The sequence below is a fragment of the Amphiura filiformis genome, chromosome 2, assembly GCF_039555335.1.
Source record: "Amphiura filiformis chromosome 2, Afil_fr2py, whole genome shotgun sequence".
Classification (NCBI taxonomy): domain Eukaryota; kingdom Metazoa; phylum Echinodermata; class Ophiuroidea; order Amphilepidida; family Amphiuridae; genus Amphiura; species Amphiura filiformis.
This window is the reverse complement of record NC_092629.1, coordinates 90572962-90596645: the sequence shown is the minus strand read 5'-3', so window position 1 is coordinate 90596645 and position 23684 is coordinate 90572962. Positions and strand designations below refer to the sequence as shown.

At 43.0% G+C, this 23684-nt stretch overlaps 1 protein-coding gene across 1 annotated transcript in view; it reads right to left on the bottom strand.

Annotated features, from left to right (window-relative positions):
- LOC140146819 (mdm2-binding protein-like) overlaps positions 1 to 23350 on the bottom strand; it is a 39999-nt gene extending 16649 nt beyond the window's left edge. Inside the window, exons 1-9 of the mRNA XM_072168699.1 lie at positions 23210 to 23350; positions 8893 to 8940; positions 6532 to 6691; positions 5882 to 5934; positions 4520 to 4788; positions 3858 to 4004; positions 2883 to 2977; positions 2278 to 2465; positions 1127 to 1282 (exon numbers count right to left, since the gene is read on the bottom strand). Coding sequence (XP_072024800.1) covers positions 1127 to 1282; positions 2278 to 2465; positions 2883 to 2977; positions 3858 to 4004; positions 4520 to 4788; positions 5882 to 5934; positions 6532 to 6691; positions 8893 to 8940; positions 23210 to 23270 — 1177 coding nt within the window. The 5' untranslated portion in view covers positions 23271 to 23350. The remainder of the gene's footprint in view (positions 1 to 1126; positions 1283 to 2277; positions 2466 to 2882; positions 2978 to 3857; positions 4005 to 4519; positions 4789 to 5881; positions 5935 to 6531; positions 6692 to 8892; positions 8941 to 23209) is intronic.
- Positions 23351 to 23684: the final 334 nt, after the last annotated feature.

Genomic DNA, 23684 nt, shown 5'->3' with positions numbered 1-23684 from the left:
TTAGAGTATACAATTCATTTCATTTGACTGCGGAGCAGGTGAATACAAAGTTTCTCCCAGCACTATGACCCATAGCTCTTGCGGCAATAGCATCTGGTTGTAAATCATTGTTGGTATCCCCTAATAGCTTATGTATAGATGTCATATAGCTTGTCCTTTGTCATCCTAGTCTCCTTTTACAATGTGATGGTACATTTATGAAGAGCATATCTTTTACAGGGCTCATTAACTGGCATCTTCAGTATGTGTATGAGGAGGTGAAGTTGACGCTGCTTTACTAGGTTGATGAGAGGCTGGGTGTCAGTCATAGCATAGATCCTGGCGTTGCTCACATAGTCAAGGCGCTTGATGAGAGCATATCATTGCGGGAAAGAGTGAACAGTCAACCAATCCCAAGTGTTACAATTAAACTAGACAACATATAAACTAAATCCCAATCTGCGGATAATGTAACTGGAGCAAAAACCAAGGAAATCCGGCTTGGGATTAGAACCTTCCATTTACTAGTCAGATACCTTATCAGTGTTCGAAATTTCGGTTGTCCGTTCGCCCGGGACAACTAAAGAAGTTGCTGGACAACCAAAAATATTGATTCGGTTGTCCGCCGGACAACCATAAATCTGTAGCCAAAACTCACCTTTGTTGGCCTACAGACAACCAAATTTTTTAGACGGACAACCAAAAATTGTTATCTGGTTGTCCATGGGACAACCATTTATCTTTCTTTAATTCGAACACTGTACCTTATTCAATAGGCTACTAGCTTCGACTAATACTTTCCTGATAGAGTTACCCAATATCTACACAAAATATGTCACCATAAATGCTGCACTTGTTGCGACTGCTTTCCAATCCCAGCCGGCAGATAACACAACTAGAGCAAAAAGCAAGGAAATGCGCTGGCATGGGATACAAACCCACAAACTTCCATTTACTAATCAGACGCCTTATCCATTAGGCTACTAGCTTCCACTGATACTTTCCTAATAGAGTGACCCAATATACCTGCACAAAATATGTCGCCCAAAATGCTGCACTTTTTGTGACTGCTTCTTATGACACATTTTTTATATGTCCAGTCAAATGTGCTGACTCTTCTGAGGTGCTTATTAGTTTATCAACCTACCATCAAACTGTAGTTGTGATGTAGCTATTTTAACATGTACGGCTGCATTCATCTGGCTTGGTGAGTGCATCACACGAGCAACACAGTTCCCATTCTCATCCCCGTGAAGTAATAGATGCAAGGCAAATGGCCGACCTTTGACCTCAACACTTGGAACTGAAAGGAATAATAGATTATGGAAACAAATTATTCGTATATGGTTATCAGAACAATTCAAGATCACCAGTAACAAAAGACAGTCATTATGTCAAAAACTCACATTTTGTAGTGAAAAAATGTACTGTGTTCAGTTATTGGCTGTCTTGCCGACTGCCTAATATATTATTGGTTTGAGCTTAAAACTTTTACAAACAACTAAACTGGCTATTCCCGTTGAAATCAACACACACCCCCTATGGAAGACATCACCTTAATCTCCCCCATACAGGTTAACCCCATTTGAAATACACACTCCCTGTGTGGGAGATTAAGGTTATCTTTTCCATAGGGCTGTATGAATTTCAACTGGAATAATCCATTTTAGGTGTGTGTAAAAGTTTTAAGCTCTAACCAATAATATATTAGGCATTCGGCAAGACAGCCAATAACTGAAGACAGTACATGGTGTATCCATTTGGGGACTGTTCGCTAGTCCTAATATTCGCTTGTCTGAAAATAGGTTTCGCTAGTCCAGAAAAAAAAAGGTGTCGAAAAATAAAAAGTGGTGCTAGTTCGAAAGTTAGAGTTAGGTTTAGAGGCAGGGCTAGAGTCACAGATAGGCTTAGGGTTTGGTTGCTAGCTAGCGATCCTTTTTTATGGACTAACAAACCTTAGGACTATCACATCTTAAGTAGGACTACCGGACCCACCTCATCCATTTGGCACCCAAACTCTTCATTTGAGGAGACTGCATATGCACAGTAGTTCTGACAAGGGGTTAAGTCACATTGAGTTCATTTCGACATAAATGGCAAAGAAGGTTGTTATGGTCAAGTAGTTTCAATGCAAGGTGGTTTTGTCCATGCAGTTTCAATGCTCTACCACGTTATTTCACTATTAAACTTGCACAGAGGGTGTAGCTCCCTTGGAGTAGAAACTGACACTAGTTCTTTTTGCATGATTTTGTGACTTAACCTCCTTTTACAAGTTGCTTTGGGTGTTTTTTATTTTACCTTGATGCATGTGAATCTTCCACTCTTTGGTTTTCAGTTCATCTCCTGTGTTATTGATGAGGGCGCTTTCCACTGCACGTGTACCCCCGATTCTTGTCAACAATGCCATGCCTTGGTCTCGTCCTTCCGACACCAGCCAAGTATGCAAATTAGACGTTCTTGGCAAGCGGTCTCCTGGCGTTATTTTGCTATGTTGTTACCGTTAAGGAAGATACTCTAAATAAGTGGTTTAGACATTCTGCAGATTACATTCAGGTGTCTGCTCTCCCCCCGATGTATTTAGTGCTCTGCATGCTAGCCATAGGCTTCAACATAAAAAGTTTTCAGATATTTTCTCAAAATATCAAGAACTATCTTAAGAACTATCTTGGCCATCTCAAACTTATGTAATTCTCTTTGGATGCAAATCTGCACCTTCTGGACCACCATAACTACTTATCTATGATCAGTAACCACGCTTAGAAAATGTGGGTTTGGAAGTTTTGGTATAAAGGGTATAAAATAAAAAGGGTGGGTTTGAAATAAAAAGGGTGGGTTTGTATCACCACTGCCAACTATGAAACCCAAACAAACAAATCAAATCAAAATCTACATCACAAGGATACAGGATGAATTTCTTTGCTGATACCAAGCACCCAGGTACATCTGCCAAGTTAACGATATGGATCACATCTAAGCTTCTATCAAATGCAGTCAGCTCCTGGAAAAACAAAATCACATTTTGTTTTGTTAGAACAACATAAAAAGTAAAGGTAAAGACCTTGTCCTAGTAGGTAAAGGAGGCCTCAGGCAATCACAACATTATGTCTTATACCGTAAAGATTCGCCTAATGGCGCTATGGGCTCCCTTTTACTGGAATTTTATTGGCAAACTAAAAGTGCCCTCCAATAAAAATCCCTCCAACAAATAAGGGCACAAATTAATCGTGTGTTGAGAGCCAGCTATTTTTATTCTTTTTATATGAGTTATAATGAGCTGAAGTTAGAGTGGACAAACTGTATAAAGCTACCCTTGCGAATTAAGTAAACCACACAGGCGACTACTCTTTTGATCTCTATACATGACAAACCAATAGGGCGGATTTTCTGTAGCATTAGGCATGGGCAATTCTGAGTCGGTAGTCTTAAGGTCCAATATTTTGGAAAAAAAAGGATTTAACATGTTTATAAATGGTCTCATTAAATATTCTTTAGACATGCCAACCTACCGAAGTCAGAAAGAGGGACATTGACACCAAAACCCAAAACCTTGTACGTACACAAACCAAGTACCAATAAATTCATAAGACTTGAGGTGTGCAATACTTTCGGAATTCAAAAAAGGTTTTGCAGGTCTGAATTAATCACAATATACTAAAAAGAATGCTATAGCAATAGAATGTTAAAGTGAAATTTGCATTATTTTCTGCTGTTTTACATTTAAATTTGCCATCACTGAAATTTTCAGAAAATAGGACTGTCCCTCTTTTTCACTTTGGTAAACCCCAAATGAGGGACAGGCCCTCAAAATAAGGGACAGTTGGTCCGAGTAATTCTTGTTTTGAAAAAATTACTGAATGTGCATGTAATTTTTAGCTCACCTTAATTTCATCATCATAAGGCAAAGCATTGTGAGTATGATCCTCATCGTTCTCTTTTTCATTAGTCTCCTCATCTATAGTAAGTACTGGTTCTTCTTGGTGACTTCTGACGAGACTAAATCCTGGTAGATTCACAGGAGCTATACCCTAAAACATGGGATGGGGAAGCACTTAATATTAAAGGTACACAGATACAAAGAAAGGCATTAGGTGACAAAAAAAACCCTGTTCTACGGGCAGATGGACCTTTCAAGTAGGGTCGGTCAGGCTTTTAAAACCCCAAAAATCACCTAAATCTGTAAATATTTTACAATTTGGGGAAATACCAAAAAAAAAATTGCAACTGATATTTTTGATATTTGAAAAATCTTGTAAAATCTGGGTCGGTCGGGCCTGTATAACAGGGTTTTCTACTCCATTTATGTCAATTACTGCAAAAGTAGAAATTTTTTGCGCTTTCCTCGTTCCAAGCTTCTAACACAAAAATAACAATGTGTGAATATATTCCTTTTGTGTATAGATCAACATAAGGAAACTAAGAAACCCAAATTTAAAAACAAGGGAAACAGTAAAAAATTGGCATAATTTCTGGAGTCTTAAAATGGGCTGTGAAACAAGATGCATTATGGGATTACACACAGCAGACAAATTCTAACCCTCACCTTGCCATCTGTAAACTTCAAATCACCTCGCCACACAAGCTCCCAATCTAACAAGGTCCCACAATCCTTTGCCAACTGTTTGGTCTCTCCTCTCAAATAAGTCAGCCATGGTTCTATGGACCAACTGTACCCATCCTGCACCGTGGCTACTGTTAGGTGTCCGTGGTGCCATGTTTTCAGTCGCTGGAGAGCACCGAACAAAGCGAGATGCTTCTCTATTGGGAAGACTGTTTCCACGGTGATGGGCCAGATGATATCTAAATGATAACCTGAGGTAAATGGTACAAGAAACAATTAAGTTATAAAAGGAAAATAGTACCCCCTAAGGGTGGGCATCGCAAAGGTTTTCCATGTCGCAATATCGCGGCAAAATTTATTGCGATATAATTGATCATATCGCGATAAATTTCTGCACAATTTTGACGAAACTAATAATTAAAAGAATATTAAATGGATTCATGAAAGGAATTAGGTACATTGCAAGTGCTTCATTATATTTAGAAAGGTAAAATCTAACTACAAACTTGGAATATTATTGCCAAATTAGTGACTTTATTCAGCTTTCATTCGGGAGTTGTTGAGTTTATCGTGGGGAAATTGATGAAGCTGCGAGAATTATTGCATTGTGATAATATTTTTCATGATATCGTCGCCTAGCACAATATTGCACACCCTTAGTACCACCACACACAAACAAATCAGATATATAAAAATGTTATGAGTAGGATTTAACCTGTCTTTAGAGAAGTGCTTAGGTCTAAAAATAAAAGAAAGCTTTGTATTGCCCTTTCCGACAGATCTTAATAACTACAAAAATAGGCTTGTGGGTTTATTTTTTTCTTTTTTTTTCTTCATAATTTGAATTTTCATATGTTTAACTTATGCTGGTTTGACCCACTTTGTCCAAAGTGCTTGGAGTGACTTCAATTCAACTCAAGAGCGGTGGCACTCTTACATATGAGAACAGGATATGATTTTTCAGCCAATAAACACAGAGCGGTAACATTGACTTTCAGATTCATGCCGCTCAGTGGCGTATCGCTTGGTGACTGCCGATTGCAGATAAATGCAAGCGACACAATAAAGTGCCACACCGCTCGCCGGCATGCAAGTAGCAGAAAGTATGAAACAAGCATAAGTTATGTCAATTCTCACTTCGATTCTCAAGTTTAAAATGCATTATGATTCACGCAAAGTGTGACAATTTATTTCACTTTTTAAAGTATTTTTGACGCCCATTTCACAGGTTGGTACAATTTTTTAACACATTGCAGGATTCAACTTCGCTTCTTGGATAGAACCTTTTAATCATTACAAAAACCTAACTCCTAAATTTGCACCAAAATTCTATCCTTCTCTTACCAGCTGTTGGAAATTGATCAGCCAACTCATGAATGTCTTCTGCTACCTTGTTACTGTAAGAATAAAGGAAACAACAAAATTTAGAAGGAAAAAATGAAACAAGTTTCAGTCTTTTAATATTGAACTAACTACTTCCACAATTGATCAAATAAGCATACATAGGTTCAACTCATTACAATTTGCATCAATGGTATGACTGAGATATTTGTTGCTTATCTGAGCACTATTTTTGGTGGCCCTTACCCACTCCCTGTCCTCATACGGATCGATTTCCAGATATGCAGGCATTTTGATCCACTTTCAGCCAATCTTGTCCCTCCCTTGGAATTCCCATTCCTCCCTCCCCCTTTGAAAAATCCTTGAATCGCCACTGCATAACCCACTTATTTCTAACCAGAGTTGACAAAATCATCCATATGTAACACTCTCTTGATCTTTAGCAGGCTTCATTTGTCTCCAAACAGGCTCCAAATGTAGCCCATAGCCCACTTATTTCCAACCCTGCTCTATTCACCTGTCAATCTCAAATTCCTCACATGATACACCATCCATCAGTAACACACTCTTGATCTCTTCCAGGCTTCATTTGTCTCCCAACAAGCTCCAAATATAGCCCATACCCTACTTATTTCCAACCCTGCCCTGCTCACCTATCAATCTCAGAGTTGCTCACACCGTCCATCTGTAAGAAAGTTTTGATTTCTTCTAAATTGCTGTTCCATGATGCACCACTTTCTTTACTTTTTGATAAACCTGGTGTGGTCGGCTTCCCAGCAACAGCAATTAATACATCAGTAGAGGAGTCACTTGCTGCACATTAACACAACATCAACAACAACAACAACAACAACAACAACAACAACAACAACAACAACAACAACAACAACAACAACAACAACAAAAGAAAAAACAAACAAATCATGAAAATTAAACAATTTAAATCTCAAGTGCATGTGGCGGTTCTTAGCTGTTGTTGGAAAAAAAATCACTATGTATGACATCAACATACCATTTGCAGTAGTCAAAACCTGCTCATGATAAATTTTTATAAGATCTGGAGAAATTATTCTTGCAAATATAAGTAGAACTCACAGTATCATACTACTTAAGGGCTCATATTGAAATACCCTACCATGTTTTCACACAGAAAGAAGGCAGGATTCCCCTCGCTAAGTGCGCGCCTCAGGAAAGCTTGGTCATAAAACGGATGGATTATATGCATCAGTGATACACCCTGCCCAGGATTTTAACAAAGAAGGCTAGCACAGGAAAGCTGCAGGATGGCGCACACCTTCCTGTGTAAGGGAATTTCAATATGAGCCCTAAACTTTTAAGTACCATAGGACCCATTCCATGTCAACTCCAGGGATGTGCACCGCAGCACCTCTTCAATTTTTTTCTTTTTCTGTGCGGTGGTAGATATTAATGAGAAAGTAAAATCCCGAAAATTCGAGCTTCATACGCCATTTCGTTTTCCCGTGGCATCAATTTGAAATTTAGGGGTTTCAGCATAAAAATGTGTCGAACGCTTGAAAGACGACGTTTGGAGGTCCATAAATGTATAAAGGGAACCCTTTACAACTTTGAAAAGTATGTATCCTGGGAAACTTATTTGTGTAGAATTCAAATCTGGCATCAGAAAACTTGTAACTCCTTTACTTTAAAAGATATAGGGCCCTCAAAATGCAACCGTCCATCCAGGACCAACTTTGGGGGTCAGAACTCCAAAAGTAAAAATAATTTTACTGTCCATTTTTTGCCAGTCAGAGCCCTTTGGTAGGACATTACTCTTATCCAATATTGAGCCTATTAGAATACTTTTAGCTGAGATATTACCCATGCAAAACCACAATTGTACATTTTTTGTACATTTTGACCCCCCTGAAAACCAATGTCAGACAATTTGATCCACCATCAACTTCAGGTATGTTGAAAATATGTCCTTGGACAACATTTCTGAGAGATATTGGCTTGGGGTCTCGATGGCTTCAACACATTAGTTAGGTTTGCATTCTCCATAGACTTGTACATAAGTCATTATACATGCGAAATCAAAAATGTGTACAGCTCAAATTTTCGGGATTTTACTTTCTCATTAATATCTACCACCACACAGAAAAAGAAAAAAATTGAAGAGGTGCTGCGGTGCACATCCCTGGAGTTGACATGGAATGGGTCATAGTATATAACTTTTAAGTATGGTATTGTATACAGTTTAAGCAAAAGAATTAAGGTACCAGTTATGTTCACCCCTGATATATAAAGACAGATATGTCATAATTGGAACCAGTAGCCAATAGCTGCATCTTTCAGCTTGAATTTAACACCTTATTTGTTGAAATTGTTTAAGAAATAAAGACACAACAATCCAAAAACCCAAGGAAGATGCAAATTAAAAGTTGCCGTTTGCTCCATTGCATGCCCTATTGATCTGCACACAAAGCGTTCTCTAACAAGAGAACTATCGCCATGCTTCCATTGAATAGCATGTTACAGGTATGTCATGCTTTCATTGATTACAGCACAAATTTGCAACTTTTGATTTTGTTTCTTCCTTAAAGGTTTTTGATCGCAGTTTCTTTAATTCTCAACCAATTTCAACGAATTTAGGTTTATGCATCAATATTGCAACATCAGCAGGCAAAGGGGGAAGGAGGGTCATATCCAATATTGGTCTTTGGGCTACAGGTTTTCATTACTTCTTCAATCTGCATAAGCAGTGCACACTAATTTGTCTACTGTTTAACCCCATGAGAAGTTGAGAACTACCTGCCGATTGGCCAAAAAGAAGTTTTCATTATCAATTGGCCCAATCAGCAACACTGTTAAAATAATTTCACCACACAAAAAAATTGTGGTGAATTATTTGCAAAGCTCCATTCTGATTGGTGATTAAAGTGAAAGGATCATGTAATTGACCAATCAAGAGGCAATGTCAGATCGGCAGGTAGTGCTCAGGGGGTTAAATCACTTGATGCTAACCTATTGCGTGTTGCTGCTTCTAAGCTTACCTTGTTTTATGATATCTTCAACGTTGTTTCTCACTAGATTTACAATACCTACACAAAAAATAATTGTTGAATAATAAATGCATTTATACACAAAATAATTGTTGAATAATAAATGCATTTATACACAAAATAATTGTTGAATAATAAATGCATTTATACACAAAATATTAAAAGACAGTTTCTATTTTGTTGAGGGAACTGTTCAAAAATTGATTTCACCACATTTGCTGATACGAATAAACTAGGGGTGTCAATATTTACATGTTTCACATTTAACGACCGCAAATGAACTATTCTGTCGGTCCAACATCCGGGCTATCTCTAGTCTCGGGCCCAAACTGCATGTGGCTCACGGTTTGTTATGAACAACAGAAACCGGCTGTGAAGGAAGCTACATAGCGATGTTGTTGGAGTGACATTCAATTTCGGGAAAAACAACGCTCGACCATGGGATTTAATTTTAAGTTTGTTAGTATATAAACGGTAAATCAAGTAAGTTTCTTCCACTCTGAAGACTTAGAAACGATTGTTTGATTCCACTGACTATTTGCGATCGAAATTTACATAACACCAATGACAGAAATCATCAACAAAAATCGAATCAGGGACTTGTTTTCACTCGACCGTGAGTCGCATCATCAACCGGAACCTGACATTTAAACGTTTTCTGACAACCTTTTATAACCTTTTGCGAATGACGTCGAAAACGTTTTGTGTTTGCTGGGAATAGAAGTGTCAAAATGGTCCACCAAATGGCTTCAATTAGGTCTTCATTTTGCAAAAGTTTCTCACTTCTGAGGGGGCACATCCCCTCAGACACCCCGTTAGCATAAGCGCCAACGCGATCACCGCTTTTCTGGACCATATGGTTCGTCGCCTCTAGAAATCTCATCCCTATTTTGCCCCCCCGTATTTTTTTCTCTCTGGATCCTTGGCTGGCATGGAAAGGTTTGCATTTTTGTCAATTTTTCATTGAAAAACTGGAGGGGGTGTTGATCAGTGCTGTATGGTGCGCCCATTTTAGGCGCATTGGCGACTAGATTTTTTCTGATGCGACTAAACCTTCAATCCATGGCGCCCAACTGTTGAAGCTTTTAATCGCCAGCAAATGCAAAACATGTACATATATGGATGATAATATAGGATAGGTCAAAAGTTTTGATTGATTTTAAGCACTCAAGATGACATCAAAATTTAAAAAAAACTTTGAATTTGATGGAGCTTTTGGGAAACAAGAAGGATGACGATGAAACAATTAAATCAGGGAATCCAACAGCAGTTGAACCTAGTAGAACCCGGAACTGGAAATGGAAGTAAGCATAAAAAAACTAAAAATTGTTTTTTTACTTGGGAGCAAAATTTGGGCGCCTAAATTGATCAAGTTAGGAGCCGCTCCTCAATCAGTTTTTGCACCGTACAGCACTGGTGTTGATTAGAAGGGAATGTTTATTACAGCCATTACGGTAGATCCAGTGGTTCTCTAAAGTCGCCAAAAATGTTTTTTGGGTTTTTTTTTGCGTTTTTCAGGTACTTTGACCCGTGAATTCGGACCCGGGTAGGCCAAGAACGGGCGGAAACTCAGGTACCCGGGAATTGGTGAGAGCCTTAGTCCAGACTGGATAAACCTAGCACATACCCTTAATTATTGTTGGGATTTTTAGAGGATGGAGCTATTTGTACATGAAATTTACCACAAGGCAAAGGAGCCCAGGTGTGCCAATAGGCGAACGTTTACGGTATTCATACATTGCTCACCTGTGTTTTCATATCATATTTTGTGGTGAAAAATGATTACAAATGTGTAATTTGCAATCATTTATGGAGCAACAATTTCTTCCTACCGACGGCTAAATGTGTACGGTATGTGAATACACATATGCTGGTTTCATACTTTCTGCCGCTTGCCGCTGAGCGGCATGACGCTTCATCATGCCGCTTGTACTTTTCTGCAAGCGGAGCGGCACACTGCTGAGCGGCAGCGGCATGACTCTGAAAGCTACTCTTGCTGCTCAGCACCGCTCCAAAATCGTAAATTTTGTTCTCATACGTCAGAGCGGCACTGCTCCGAGTTGACTTGAATTCAACTCCCAGCGGTGCTGACGCGGCGGCAAAGCGGTGGAGTGATTGATATATCGGCTTTAGTGAGATTGCTCAGTGAAGTAAAATCATCTTCAGAGCAGCAAAGCGGCAAGAAAGTATGAAACCAGCAATACACAGCACCTGTTGGAACTCCACCAGAGCCGGGAGTTTCAATTATTATTGGAACTGGTATACATGTATGTCATGTATGTGCATATTACCTGCATTGTCCTGTGCCGGTGCCGCACAGTTCCAATAATTGAAACTCCTGGCTCCGACCGGGAGTTCTCACAGGTATAGTCCGAATAATCAGACCCAGAACAAAATATTAATTTCTGACATGATCCAGTTAGGGTGCATCAGATGCCCCTCATGTCAATGGATTCATCTGTCCCTAGTCTTAAAATGTACCTATTGTCACAAAACTAACATGTGCCAAGTTTGAATTAATTCGGAGGTCGTCCTGATGGGCCACCGAGAGCCTAAAGTTACAATGTGTGTTCCTATGTAGTAAAGTTCGTTGACCCCTGTACAATTCCAATTAGAAGCCGATCGAACAATTTAAAGTAGCTGCCATATCAAAACCGTTTGGATTTAGAAGCTCAAATCTTGGGAGCTAAGCGTACTGATAATCATCTTTGAATCTGTGATGAAAATCCATCTCCAAAGAAATGACCGTGTGTGTTTTATTGTCAAAAGCGCCCCACAGTCCATATTCTTGGGAAAATCTATAATTTCTGTCTTAACCAAGTGCTATAATACTTTATTTCACACTGAAAGTTGTTAATATGTATTATATATTGATCTAAAGTTCAGAAAATCTGCTTTGTAAAAGTGTAATGATAACCAGGACATCAACATTTGTAAAATTTGAGGTAAAAATTACCACAAAATGCCTATTTCACTGAAATTTGTATCGAGGGCGCTTGTGCCAATTCCACACATGCTCATTTTGTTGGTGATTAATTTTTATCACCGATTCGAAGATGATTATCAGTACTATAAGCGCAAAAGATTTGATTCTCTAAGTCCTAACGGTTTTGATATAGCAGCTACTTTTAATTGTTCGATCGGCTTCTAATTGGAATTGTACAGGGGTCAACGAACTTTACTACATAGGAACACACATTGTAACTTTAGGCTCTCGGTGGCCCCCCAGGACGACCTACGAATTAATTCAAACTTGGCACATGTTAGTTTTGTGACAATAGGAACATTTTAAGACAAGGGACAGATGAATCCATTGACATGAGGGGCATCTGATGCACCCTAATGATCCTGTTCTGGGTCTGAACTGTTTCCATATGAAGTCTTCATGGCAAATTGGACATAGTTCTATGTGACAGCTTTTTAATCCCTATTCATGTTGTAAACGTGAATCACGCTATTGTGGACCATCCTTCTAATACTTGAGTGTTTGGACAAGCGGAACGGTCTTTTTTTCTACCTCTCTGTTTGTAAACAAACCAGGAGGTCGAAATCGCCTCCTTGCCCGAATCTGAAAGTCAGTGTAATAGTATGCGGCACTACAACAGGTTACACCCATCGAATGTGTGTCATCAGCCCTCAGAGACACACACATACAGGCATAGAGTTCTGCAGTAGCATGTTTTGTTGACATTTTGTGTAATGTTTACATCCATGACAGTTCTAATACCATCAACAGACAACTCAAATACAAAGGATATCAGTTGGCAATCTTAAGGGGGTACTACACCCTGCCCAATTTTGTGCCTATTTTTGCATTATTCTCAAAAATTATAGCGCATTGGTGACAAATAAGATATATTATAGGGGCAAGGACTACAACTACTGCACTGGGAATTTTATTTCAACGCAGACAACAGTTGTGGAGTCAAAATGAGAGAAAACCAATATTTGATCAATAAATCAATAACTACTTGCCCTGAGTTGCTAAATTTCTAGCGCAGTAGTTGTAGTCCTTGCCCCTACAATATACATATTTTTACTTGCCACCAATGCGCTATAATTTTTGAGAAAAATGCAAAAATAGGCACAAAATTGGCCAGGGGGTGTAGTACCCCTTAATGTTATGCAATCAAGTTTACAACACTATCACTCTTACAATGAGCAGAAAGTAGTCCCAAACAGAAATGTTTGGTAGACTCATAACCGGTGCGATCTTACCTTTCCGATGTTGATTAAGATACTTCTTGCATCGATCCCGAGATCGGAAAAACCAATAGTCATTTTGTCCCACATAAATGAATAAATAACAAAAAACCCCCGATCCCCCGGTGGACTCACCCAAAAGGTGACGTCACACCATATGATCGTCCCTTATCCGACTTGGGATCCCCTACCGGACCAAACTTGTAGGGGGTGGCGGGGTCGGGATAATCAACATCGGAAAGGTAAGATCGCACGGTTATGAGTCTACCAAACATTTCTGTTTGGGACTAGACTCAGTACACGGTCGATCTTACCGTTCGATGTTGATTAAGATACTTCTTGCATCAACATCTGAAAGATCGATCTAGCAAGTAACCGACGGATGGAGGTACAAGATTGGTCAGCATCTGATCAGGGATCGGGAGCGGTAACGATGGTTTTCGCGAGGTCAGAAAATATTTTCCCCAGCGGTCGGGAAACAAAAAAGACCACGCGATCACAGACATAAACCTCCTTACTTAATAAGTTTGGTGGTTAAGAATAGCGACACTGGTTCTTACCATGCTGAGTATTCTGTATAGTCTGAAAACCTGGTACCCGTACACCACCGTATTATGATCGCCCGAACAATGTCGGTAAACCTCCGCCCGTCTCTGATTACTAACGTAAACGGAAGTATCGTAGAGAAGGGCGAAGGTGGCTTCGGGACACCGCCTACTAGATCTCCTCAAGGGACAACCCGAGCGGTATACCCAAGATGATGAGATAGCTCGTGTCGAGTGGGTGGTGGGGCGCGAAACCTTCGCGATCCCCGGACCCCACCAACACCTGGACCAGCCATTGCGACAGCGGCTGGACCGAAAACTCTGTAAGGGTGATGAATGCGGTCGTAAGTCCCTCGCAAGGCTTGTGTTCGAAGAAATAGTGCTGCAGCGCCTTATCGGACACCCCAGCCTATCTTTGGCTTCAGCCGAACCTTGCCCAACCCTGGGGATTGGAGAGGGGCGAATGTCGGTATGCACCGCGCCCGTTCGTAGTCACGAGAACAGAGCGCCTAAACAGTGTCGCTCCAGTGTTTGTGAACACGGAAGCTAACCTCGAGACCGTGTGCAACTCAGCACCGCCGTCCCGAAGCCAACGCCAAACCGGAAAGCCATCTTGAGAGTTACGTATTTAAGCGTCGCTTTTGGCGGAAGGTCAAAAGGGTGACCCTTAAAGTAATCTAAGACTGTGTTGGGATCCCTTAGGAGGATCACTTTCCTTTTGGTAGACACTCGTTGAACATACCGTCGGCGTAGACTAATAAGGTAACCATCGGCTATGATAGTCGACCCGTCTCGAAACCTCGGTGAATGGAGAGGACAGCTGACTTATAGCTGGCCCCAGTGGCCCGCTGAAGTCTTGCTTGGAACTTTTCTGTCAGAAACTCCGGAACTAGCAGCACAGAGGCTCTAGCGGGAGAGCTATTTGTCTCATTGCACCAAGCGTAGTATGGAGCCAGACTCTGGCTATACGTACGGAGGGTAGACTTCCGTCTAGCCCCGGCGATGAGAAACACAGCTTCTGATGAAAAGTATCCCTCCGCTGCGTGTTCCCTGGTAAGGGCCATGCAGCTAACTGCAGGTGCTCTAGTGATAGACTGGGTACCTCCGCTCCGGGCATCCGGAGTAGATCTGGTACCTCGGGGAGTGCCAGCGGCCTTGCCGCTAGCAGAATGACAATGCAGTCTTCCCACCCGATCTTGGCCACCACCCTCATGAGTAGTGAGATCGGAGGGACTGCATAAGCTGTCATCCCTCCCCAGTCTATGGACAGAGCGTCCACGGTGAATGCTTGGGGGTCCGCGACCCTTGAGCAGTACACCGGCAGTGGATGATTGCGATGAGATGCGAACAGATCTTTCGAGGGGTGGTACATCCCTTGAAGATCGTCTGAAGCGACTCTGCGAACAAGGGACCATTCTGCTGGTCCCGACACCCTTCCTCGTGACAGATTGTGCGCGAGGATGCTGGTGACGCCCGCGATGTGTATCGCTCTCATCGTAATCTGCCTGAACTTGCACCACCCTATCAGGTGTCGTGCATGCAGGCTCAATCGTGGTGGCCCGGAGTCCCCTTGTCTGTTGGGGTAGGCTACCACGGTTGTGTTATCCGTCAGGACAACGGTATGTGATTCCACGATCACCTCCTCGGAAGCGAGGGAGGGTGATGTGAAACTCTGTCTCTATAGCCCCCATAGGCCCGAGACGGGGTCTCCGTGGATGTGGACCCCCCAGCCCCGTTTTGGCGCTATGGTCGTCACTGCGTGACATACCGGGGGTGCAGGACACCTGACACCCTGGGTCAAATTGGGCTGATGGGTCCACCACCAGAGTTCCTCTCGCGCGATCTCCGACAACGGAACCGCGAGGATATTGGTGACGACTGGGCCTGCAAGCAGGCTAGAAGGTGTAGTTGGGTAAGCCCTAACGTAAAAGCGGCAGTACAGTACGAGGTCTACCATACTGGCCATTAGGCCTACCACCTTCATCCATGCCACAGCGGGTTTTGCCCGAGACTCGGCCAAGAGTCAGGCACACCGCACCATGTTCGTCACCCTGGGCCCCTACAAATAGTGGTGTCTGCGTCGGGACCACGCTGGACTTTTTTGAGGTGATCAAAAAAATCCAGGGTCCCGCACCCTACGGACTATCAACCCCATGAGACCCGTAGTCTTCAGTGGAGTGCGTCCGTATATGAGCCAAACGTCCAGGTAGCAACTGATGTTGACACCCCTGTGCTTCAGATGCGCTGCCACCGCTCTGACCAAGAGTGTTAAACACCCTGGGAGAGATGGACAGGTCGGATGGCGGTATCAAAACTGGTAATTTTGATCCTGTACCTAGAAGCGCAGATGCCTCCGATCTTGAGAGGCGATTGGCATATGCAGATAGGCGTCCGAGAGATCTAGCGATGCTGTTCCCATGCCCCTGATGGGGCAGGCTAGCACCGAGGCGAGAGTCCCCATTCTGAACCTCTTGGGCCTGAAGAACGTGTTCAACAGCCTGCGGTTCCGGATGGGGCTCCCGTCGCCGGTCTTCCTTGGAGCCAATGGCTCCAAGATCACCCGTAGAACGGGGGGTAGACCGGGACAATCGCCCGCTTCGTGAGAAGCTGTGTGATCCCTGTCAGTAGTGCCCGACGCTGGTGGCCGTCTGGCGGCACTACTGTGGACCTCTGAAATGTGCAGGCGAATGTGGGAGACTGGGTTGCCAGTCTGTAACCCCCACTCACCACTGACCATACCCAGGCGCTCAAAGAGATGGTTTCCCACCTCTGGGTGAAAGCCATAGCGGTGCGTCCACTGGGAGATCCCCTGTGGAAAAACCGCTGAGCCCCCAGGAATGCTCTGCCTAGCTTCCCTTGGAAGAGCGCTTGCTCTTCTTCGGGGCTTGCCAGCTGTTCCTGTGCTACCCTTGCGCCTCCCAGAAATGGGTGCTGCAGAGGTAGTGGGCTCGGGTACTGTTGGTGGTGCACGGCCTGCTGAAGTCGGAGCTCCTACCCATGGTAAGGGCAGTTTCCGACCTCTTCAGAGTGCTCCCGTTGGTAGCTTCTTTGCACGGTCCTCCACCGTATCGCAGAAGCATCCAAAGAGAAAAAGGACCCTGCCTTTCCATCGCGTTGAGCGATTGGAGTGGCAGGCCCCTCCCCGGCGCTGAGTGGACACCCTATGGGCTAGGCCCATGGAGCTCTCCTTGAGGCTAGCTGTTAGCACCGCTCATAGGCTCACCTCGCGGAAGAGTTCAGATGTTGTCTGAGCGTGATACGCTTGGCGACATCTGGGTCCCTCTCGGATCCCCTCAGGTAGGTCCCGTGGTCCTCCCGTTACACGCAGAGGAAGCGTGCAAGCACGCGGCGTCATAGCTCTACTGAGCTCGACAGCCCTCGATATCTACCCGTGAGGTTTGCCGGGAATGAGAGTGCAGGCGTCCCCTGCGAGGAAGCAGCAGCTGAGCATCCTACTGAAAGGATCCCCTGGTCCTCCTCCATGGACTCCCCCTTAGGGGGTGTCCGGAGGAAGATCAGTGCTGTTGCTCCCCTCATGGGGCAGCGAGGAAGGAGATTGTAGTGATGTCACTACGGACTCAGCTTCCGACTCCTTTCCCTCGCCCACAGTATCCGTATCATGCTCCGATGATGGCGGTAACTGAGGACGGGCATCTGAAAGCGGGTAAGAAGGCATAACCACTGTGTGGCTCGCCGACTACCTGCCAGCAGAAGAGGAGTACTCCGCAAGACCCTGAGGTATCCGCCATGGCACCACTGGGTCCGCATGCTCTCGCAGCCGTCGTCCTAGCGCTAGCAGCACGGGCCTACCCTGATCAAGATCTGGGTTAGCCCCATGCCGGCTGGCCTGGTCAACAGCTGATGTTGGTACTGCGTGGCCATCGCTGGCGACACTTGCCACGGTGCTGGGCGTGGAAGAAACACCCTGCGGCGGGTACCACGGGCATACCCAGCCGGCAGCTGACCCTGAAAGGATCCGCCACCAGGGTAACCCCATGGTACTGCAGTACCAGCACCGCCTCCCCTTGTTGCCACAGAGACTGTGGCGACTAAAGCGGTGCTGCGGTACCGGTGCGGTATCAGCGTGGGTACCCGTGAGGGTTCCCAACTGTGGACCGCTGTACCCTCGCCACACTGCGTTCCCTGTTTGGGGATCAAGCTGTGTGCTGGCGTGGTACCGGCGCCGGTACTAGCATGGGTACCCGTGAGGGTTCCCGGTTGTGTACCGCTGTATGCGTGGTTCCAGCGTAGGTGCCCGTGAGGGCTCCGGCTGTGTACCACTGTACCCATGCCTCACTGCGTTCCCCGCAAGGGGCTCAAGCCGTGTTTATCGGGTCCCCGCTATACCGGCTGTCCCTTGGCTAGAGGGAGCTTGCCTAGTACCACGGGTAGCTGAGCGTGCATACCCCGATCAATCACCTCGCCACCTGAATAGGCAGCGTCAATCAATGGAGCTATGCCCTGTTGATTTGACAGTGATCGATCAAGAGAGGGTAATTGACCCATTGACGGTAATGGATCACCCACGCTCCGCTGGCTCTCGAGGACATAAGTGGGTTGTTGATCAGCTAGGCTGTTCAAGCTACTTACTGTACCCTCTAGAGCTTCGCCCAAGGTCGCTGTGTGTGGCGGACCACTCACGGCAGCTATGGGCGGGTGCATAGCGGCTACCACTGAAGTCAAGCCGTGCTTCGTCTTTGTAGCTGCCACCGAATGCACCTGGGTCGCTGTCCCGTGAGAGACTGCGAGCCCAACCCCTGAATAATCGCCAGCCAGTCCCTGTGGACAGCCAGCAGCTATTCTAGGGCCCAGGGTATCACTCGGCGGTCCCGCCATGGAACGCTGCCGTGTGACAACCCCAGTTGGTTCTGCTAAGACTACACCCACAGCGTTAGCAGCAGGTATCGTCTCTGCTGAACCCATGCATGCTAGGGTTCAACCCAGGCAAGCCGGGTACCCTTGCATGCTGCCCGTCGCTAGCTACTACTGTGGCTGTTTGAGCCCGTAGATATGCCTGCAACAGGCGGGTGTCCTCCTGCTAAAAACCCGTGAGGATTTTCGCTAGAGGACTGGTATCCTCCTGCTACAAAACCCGCTAGGGTTTTCGCTGGTGGTTACCGCTCTGCTGCCTGCTACTTTGCTCCGACGTATAGTCAGTGCTTTCGCTGGCTGCTGAGCCTTTGGACGCGCTAGCAGTCCCCGAAAGAACCGCCTGCTTGTCCGGGGACCGGAGCCCCTTAAGCAGACCTGCCATGACCCATAGGGGCTGTCACAGCAGAATCTACCGTGTCGACTGGTATCCTCCTGCTGCAAAACCCGCTGGGTTTTTAAGCTGGTGGTTACCGCTCTGCTGCCTGCTACTTTGCTCCGGCGTATAGTCAGTGCTTTCGCTGGCTGCTGAGCCTTTGGACGCTTAGCAGTCCCGAAGGAACCGCCTGCTTGTCCGGGGACCGGAGCCCCTTAAGCAGACCTGCCATGACCCATAGGGGCTGTCACAGCAGAATCCACCGTGTCGACCTTACCAGTGCCCTTGGTAGATTTCTTCTTCGTCTTATGGCGATGGCGGAGCCTATCCCAATCGTCAAGCTGGAACTCGGAGAGTCCTAAGCAAAAGAAAGACATCTAGAAGATCGTGAGCACTCCTGTGGGTGAAACAGAGCGGTGTGGGTCCCGCTCCGTCACCAGGAAGGGCAAGCCCGACAGGGCCGAGGCGACGAGGAGAAAGGGAGGGGGCACTACCCCCAACACGCGACTCAAGCCCAGTAAGCAAACCTGAGCACGGAGGCTGGTCGCTAACGTTAGTGGTAAAAAGTAAGGACTGGCTAACTTTATTACTAAAATGTCAGGCGGGTCCCTACCAATCCCCACCGTATGAATATCTGATTAACTCGTCTTTATTGGACGGTAATGAAGACATAACGATAGAGTAATCACCCTAACATAGCAACAATAACCTACCGTACATGAAATACAATGTGTATGTACAAACATCTATTGTAACTTACAGGCTGCAATGGTTGTTTTACGTGGGAAACAAAATGAATGGCGTCAACGAGCGGCCATTTTGAATTGCTCGTGTGTCCCGTATACAAACGGAGGCACGATATGTAGCTAAGTTTTGGATCGTTTTTGTCACTTTTTCGCCAGAAAATGCCGTCAAAACTATCCTCAGCCGAACAATACCGGTTTGGTTTTACCTAAGGTGTGAAACTACAACCGTATATCTCGCCTTTTGGTCGAGAAATTGATACACAGTGCTATGAACAATCGATAGGCACGTCTGTGTCAGTCGGAGACCAAGGAGGATAAGGCGATCATATGGTGTGGCGTCACCTTTTGGGTGAGTCCACCGGGGATCGGGTTTTTTGTTATTTATTCATTTATGTGGGACAAAATGACTATTGGTTTTTCCGCATCTCGGGATCGATGCAAGAAGTATCTTAATCAACATCGGAAACGGTAAGATCGACCGGTGTACTGAGTCTCACTGAGTCATGCAATTCAAGTACCAATATTGATTACTTCAAGTGGCCTACTACAGTGACCAGATATAACCTTTCTGATTTTTATGTTATTTTGCAATATAACAACACCATGTTTTCCTTGATTTTGGAATGAAATTGAACAAATAGAATTAAATGTCATGTAAATTTGGAGTTATTAGGCCAATTACAATTGATTCTTAGTTTCCTGTTTCCCGCCCGCGTCCAAAGTAGAGAATTGCAAAATATTTAATTATTTTATTTATATTTTGGATTTTCTCTTTAAAAATAACTTTTAATGACTACCATTTGCTACTTTCTGACTTTGATCATATCATCTATAATGATGAATAAACATAGAACCTAATTGTACCATTACTTATGTATAAAATCAAACATAGTAAAATAATTAAATGCATGCTCCTTGTCAAAATGGCTTGATATAGGTTATGACCACTTATTTTAAAATAAAGAAAATAAAAGATAATTAATAATTAATAATTAAAAGTCGCCTCATCCCTGGTTTTCAACCATGAAACAGGAAACTAAGAATTAATTGTGAAGGGCCTTAGGGGCAACTAAAACTGATATGAGGTAAGTTTTATATGTTTGGAATCTGTATTGCCTATTCTGAAGGAATTATTGCCATGTAAACAAACCATCCCTTGGCCTATATGGACATGGTGTACTGCTTTTCAGTACCCTGTTTTCCATGGGTGACTGTAGGAACCCATGGATTCGACCCATGTAACAACAGGTGCTGGGGGTGTGTTTGTATGTGTTTAATGTGCATTCACATGTACACACTTAGCCGTCGGTACGAAGAAATCGTTGCTCCAAAAATGATTGCAAAACTGCATCATTTTACATATCAAATTAAAGCCCTTGAGTAAAGAGAGCCAAAACTGAAAACCTTTTTGTCATAGCACTTTCTGTAACAAAGTTACATCTTGTCAAAGATTGACTTTCATCAAAAAGATTCTGCTAGCAAAATTCCCCAAAAGCGGCATTTAGGGGTGTTTCTAGAATCTAGATCTTAGTCTCATGGCGATAGCAGCTTTTTTAAATGGTACTGCTATCAAAATCCCTCTAAAATTTCATGTGCGACTTGATTATCACCATAAAAAATCATATATTTGGGTCAAGTGAAGTATAGGAAACATATTTATGTAGGTTTCCTTCACCGACCTGTTCTCGAAAAAATTCAAATTTCTATGTAAATATGCATTGTGTTTGGGTCCCGGTCTCGGCGAATTTCGCTGACTAGTAAATGTGTTAAGGTTTGCCTGGGATACCTATACTATGCGTGTATGTAAACGTCGAACAACTGGATACAATGACAACGTATGGAAAAATATATTTTTGTAAACAATTTGAGGTCAGTATGAAATTGATATTTTGTACAATTTGTACAGCTATCGAATCTACCCTATCACAAGCAAACATACCTGTATGTAAAAATTGCCCTCAAATACTGGACATCGCCAATATATTTATGACAAATTTGTGTCCAGAACACGAAAAGTGTCCAGACCTCACGCTTGCTCTCTCGGCTACAACAAAATGGCGTAATCCATGTATTCGAGCGGTTCAAGCGTAGCTATGAATAATTAAGCAGATGACGTATTTACCAACTCTGATGATGCGTATGACCTGACCTTGTCAGACCGATGAGTTACATAGGATTAATCCACCAGTCCCTTTACTGCTTACGCACGGTCATTTTATTCCGCCATGTTTATTGTTTCGATATCGGGGCCAAGGAACTTTAAGCTACACAACGTGCACAGCTCTGACAATTTCCCACAATGCCTTGCGCATTTCCAAAAGTAGCATTGACGTCACTACCAAACTTGAGGTGAACCAAATTATGATTGAAGCAGTTACAATGGACAATAGCAACAAGCGGCTACGGGACGACAGGTAACCTTCCGGTCAGCTATTGTTGTCACGCAGTAAATTCGTTGACCGCTGTCAGGATCAATCTAATTGATCGATTGATCCAATATCCGCTAAATACATGTATTAATAATAATAACTTGATAAAAAATATTCTTGATTGTGAATTGTTTATTTTATTTTTCAGCATTTATTGCTTTTCTTTTTGTTAGGCCCACACTATATTTTCTTCTTTCTCTTTCATTTTCTTTATTCTTCTCATCAAAATATGTAGTTCTTGTCGTTCTTAATATTTGATTTTTCATGATTTAATTTGTCTTATTTTCTTCTCTTTAATTTTGCTTTTATCTTTTTCTCTTTAGGCCCTATTCATTTCTTTATAATACGCATTTGCCTTATTTGTTAACTTTATTAAATGTTTTTTCCATTTGCATTCCACTAGTAGGCCTAATTCTTTATATTATTTTTTCTTTATTTTAATTTAGATTTTCTATTTCTGTTCTCGTCGTCTTTCTGTCTATTTCTGTTCTCGTCGTCTTTCTGTCTATTTCTTCAAAAATATATTTCTTTTTCTCCTTTAATATATGATTTTTATTTCTTTCTTGGTTTCATAGTAGGCCTATTTCTGTCCTGATCCTTTCCTTTATACATTTTTTCTTCATATTTCTTTATTCATTCGAAATATTTACTTTCTTTCTCAATTCGTTCCTATATTTCCTTTTTCAGTTTTGGCTTTACATGTATTTTACTTTGTCTATATACTGTTTTTCTACACAATTCATTTCATTATAGACCTGTAATATTTTACTTTTTATAGACCTAGGCCTATGATCATGACGATGTTACGTATTTCAGTGTTATTTTTTTCTTTTTTCTTTCTGCGTTTTTCTGTTATTTTTTGTATCAATGCATCGTGCCCCGACTTCCGATCGATGTAATTGAGTGGATAACAGTCACAGGCACGGAGAAGCTCGGAGAGAGAACAATAGCTTGAGTGTTTGATTGACAAGGTTACCTGTCGTCCCGTAGCCGCTTGTATGTAGCATGATGAACAACAATAACATCCATGACATCCGACAATGCTTACCGTATTTTAATTTTTAAAAAGCTTTAACGCCGAGGTCCCGGTTTATCACTTTATGCATAACATTTTAACCTCATATGGACATTTATACTCACTTTCTATCCACTCAAATTGTAGAAATAGAACATAGCGTCTAGTATCTGTCCTTAGGTTCATTATCGGTGGTAAATCAGGGCCAAAATTGGACGATTTATTACTCACAAATCTCTCTTCTTCAATATTTTGTAAATGTCCGGGAAAATCATTCAACTTTGACCTTTCACTGACATATTGATAGTCTTAGTTTCCAGTCGCAGTGAAGAACTTTTTCATTCAATTCCCTGGCTATTATTTTCAGGCTGAGCATTATTTAGGTGTGCGTGGGAGGTAGGTGTTTTTTGATTTAATTTAATTTTTTTTTAATTTGGGCATAATTGATATTGATACAGCAGTTTTCACGTAAAAATGACATCGCCAGCAAGTTTCATCATCTTCGAGGAAAACGGTGCAGCCTTTTTTTAAAATTTTGGTTAGTGCCACAAAAACACTTGAAAGTGATTCACCCTTAATAAACTTGTTTTATATCAGCAT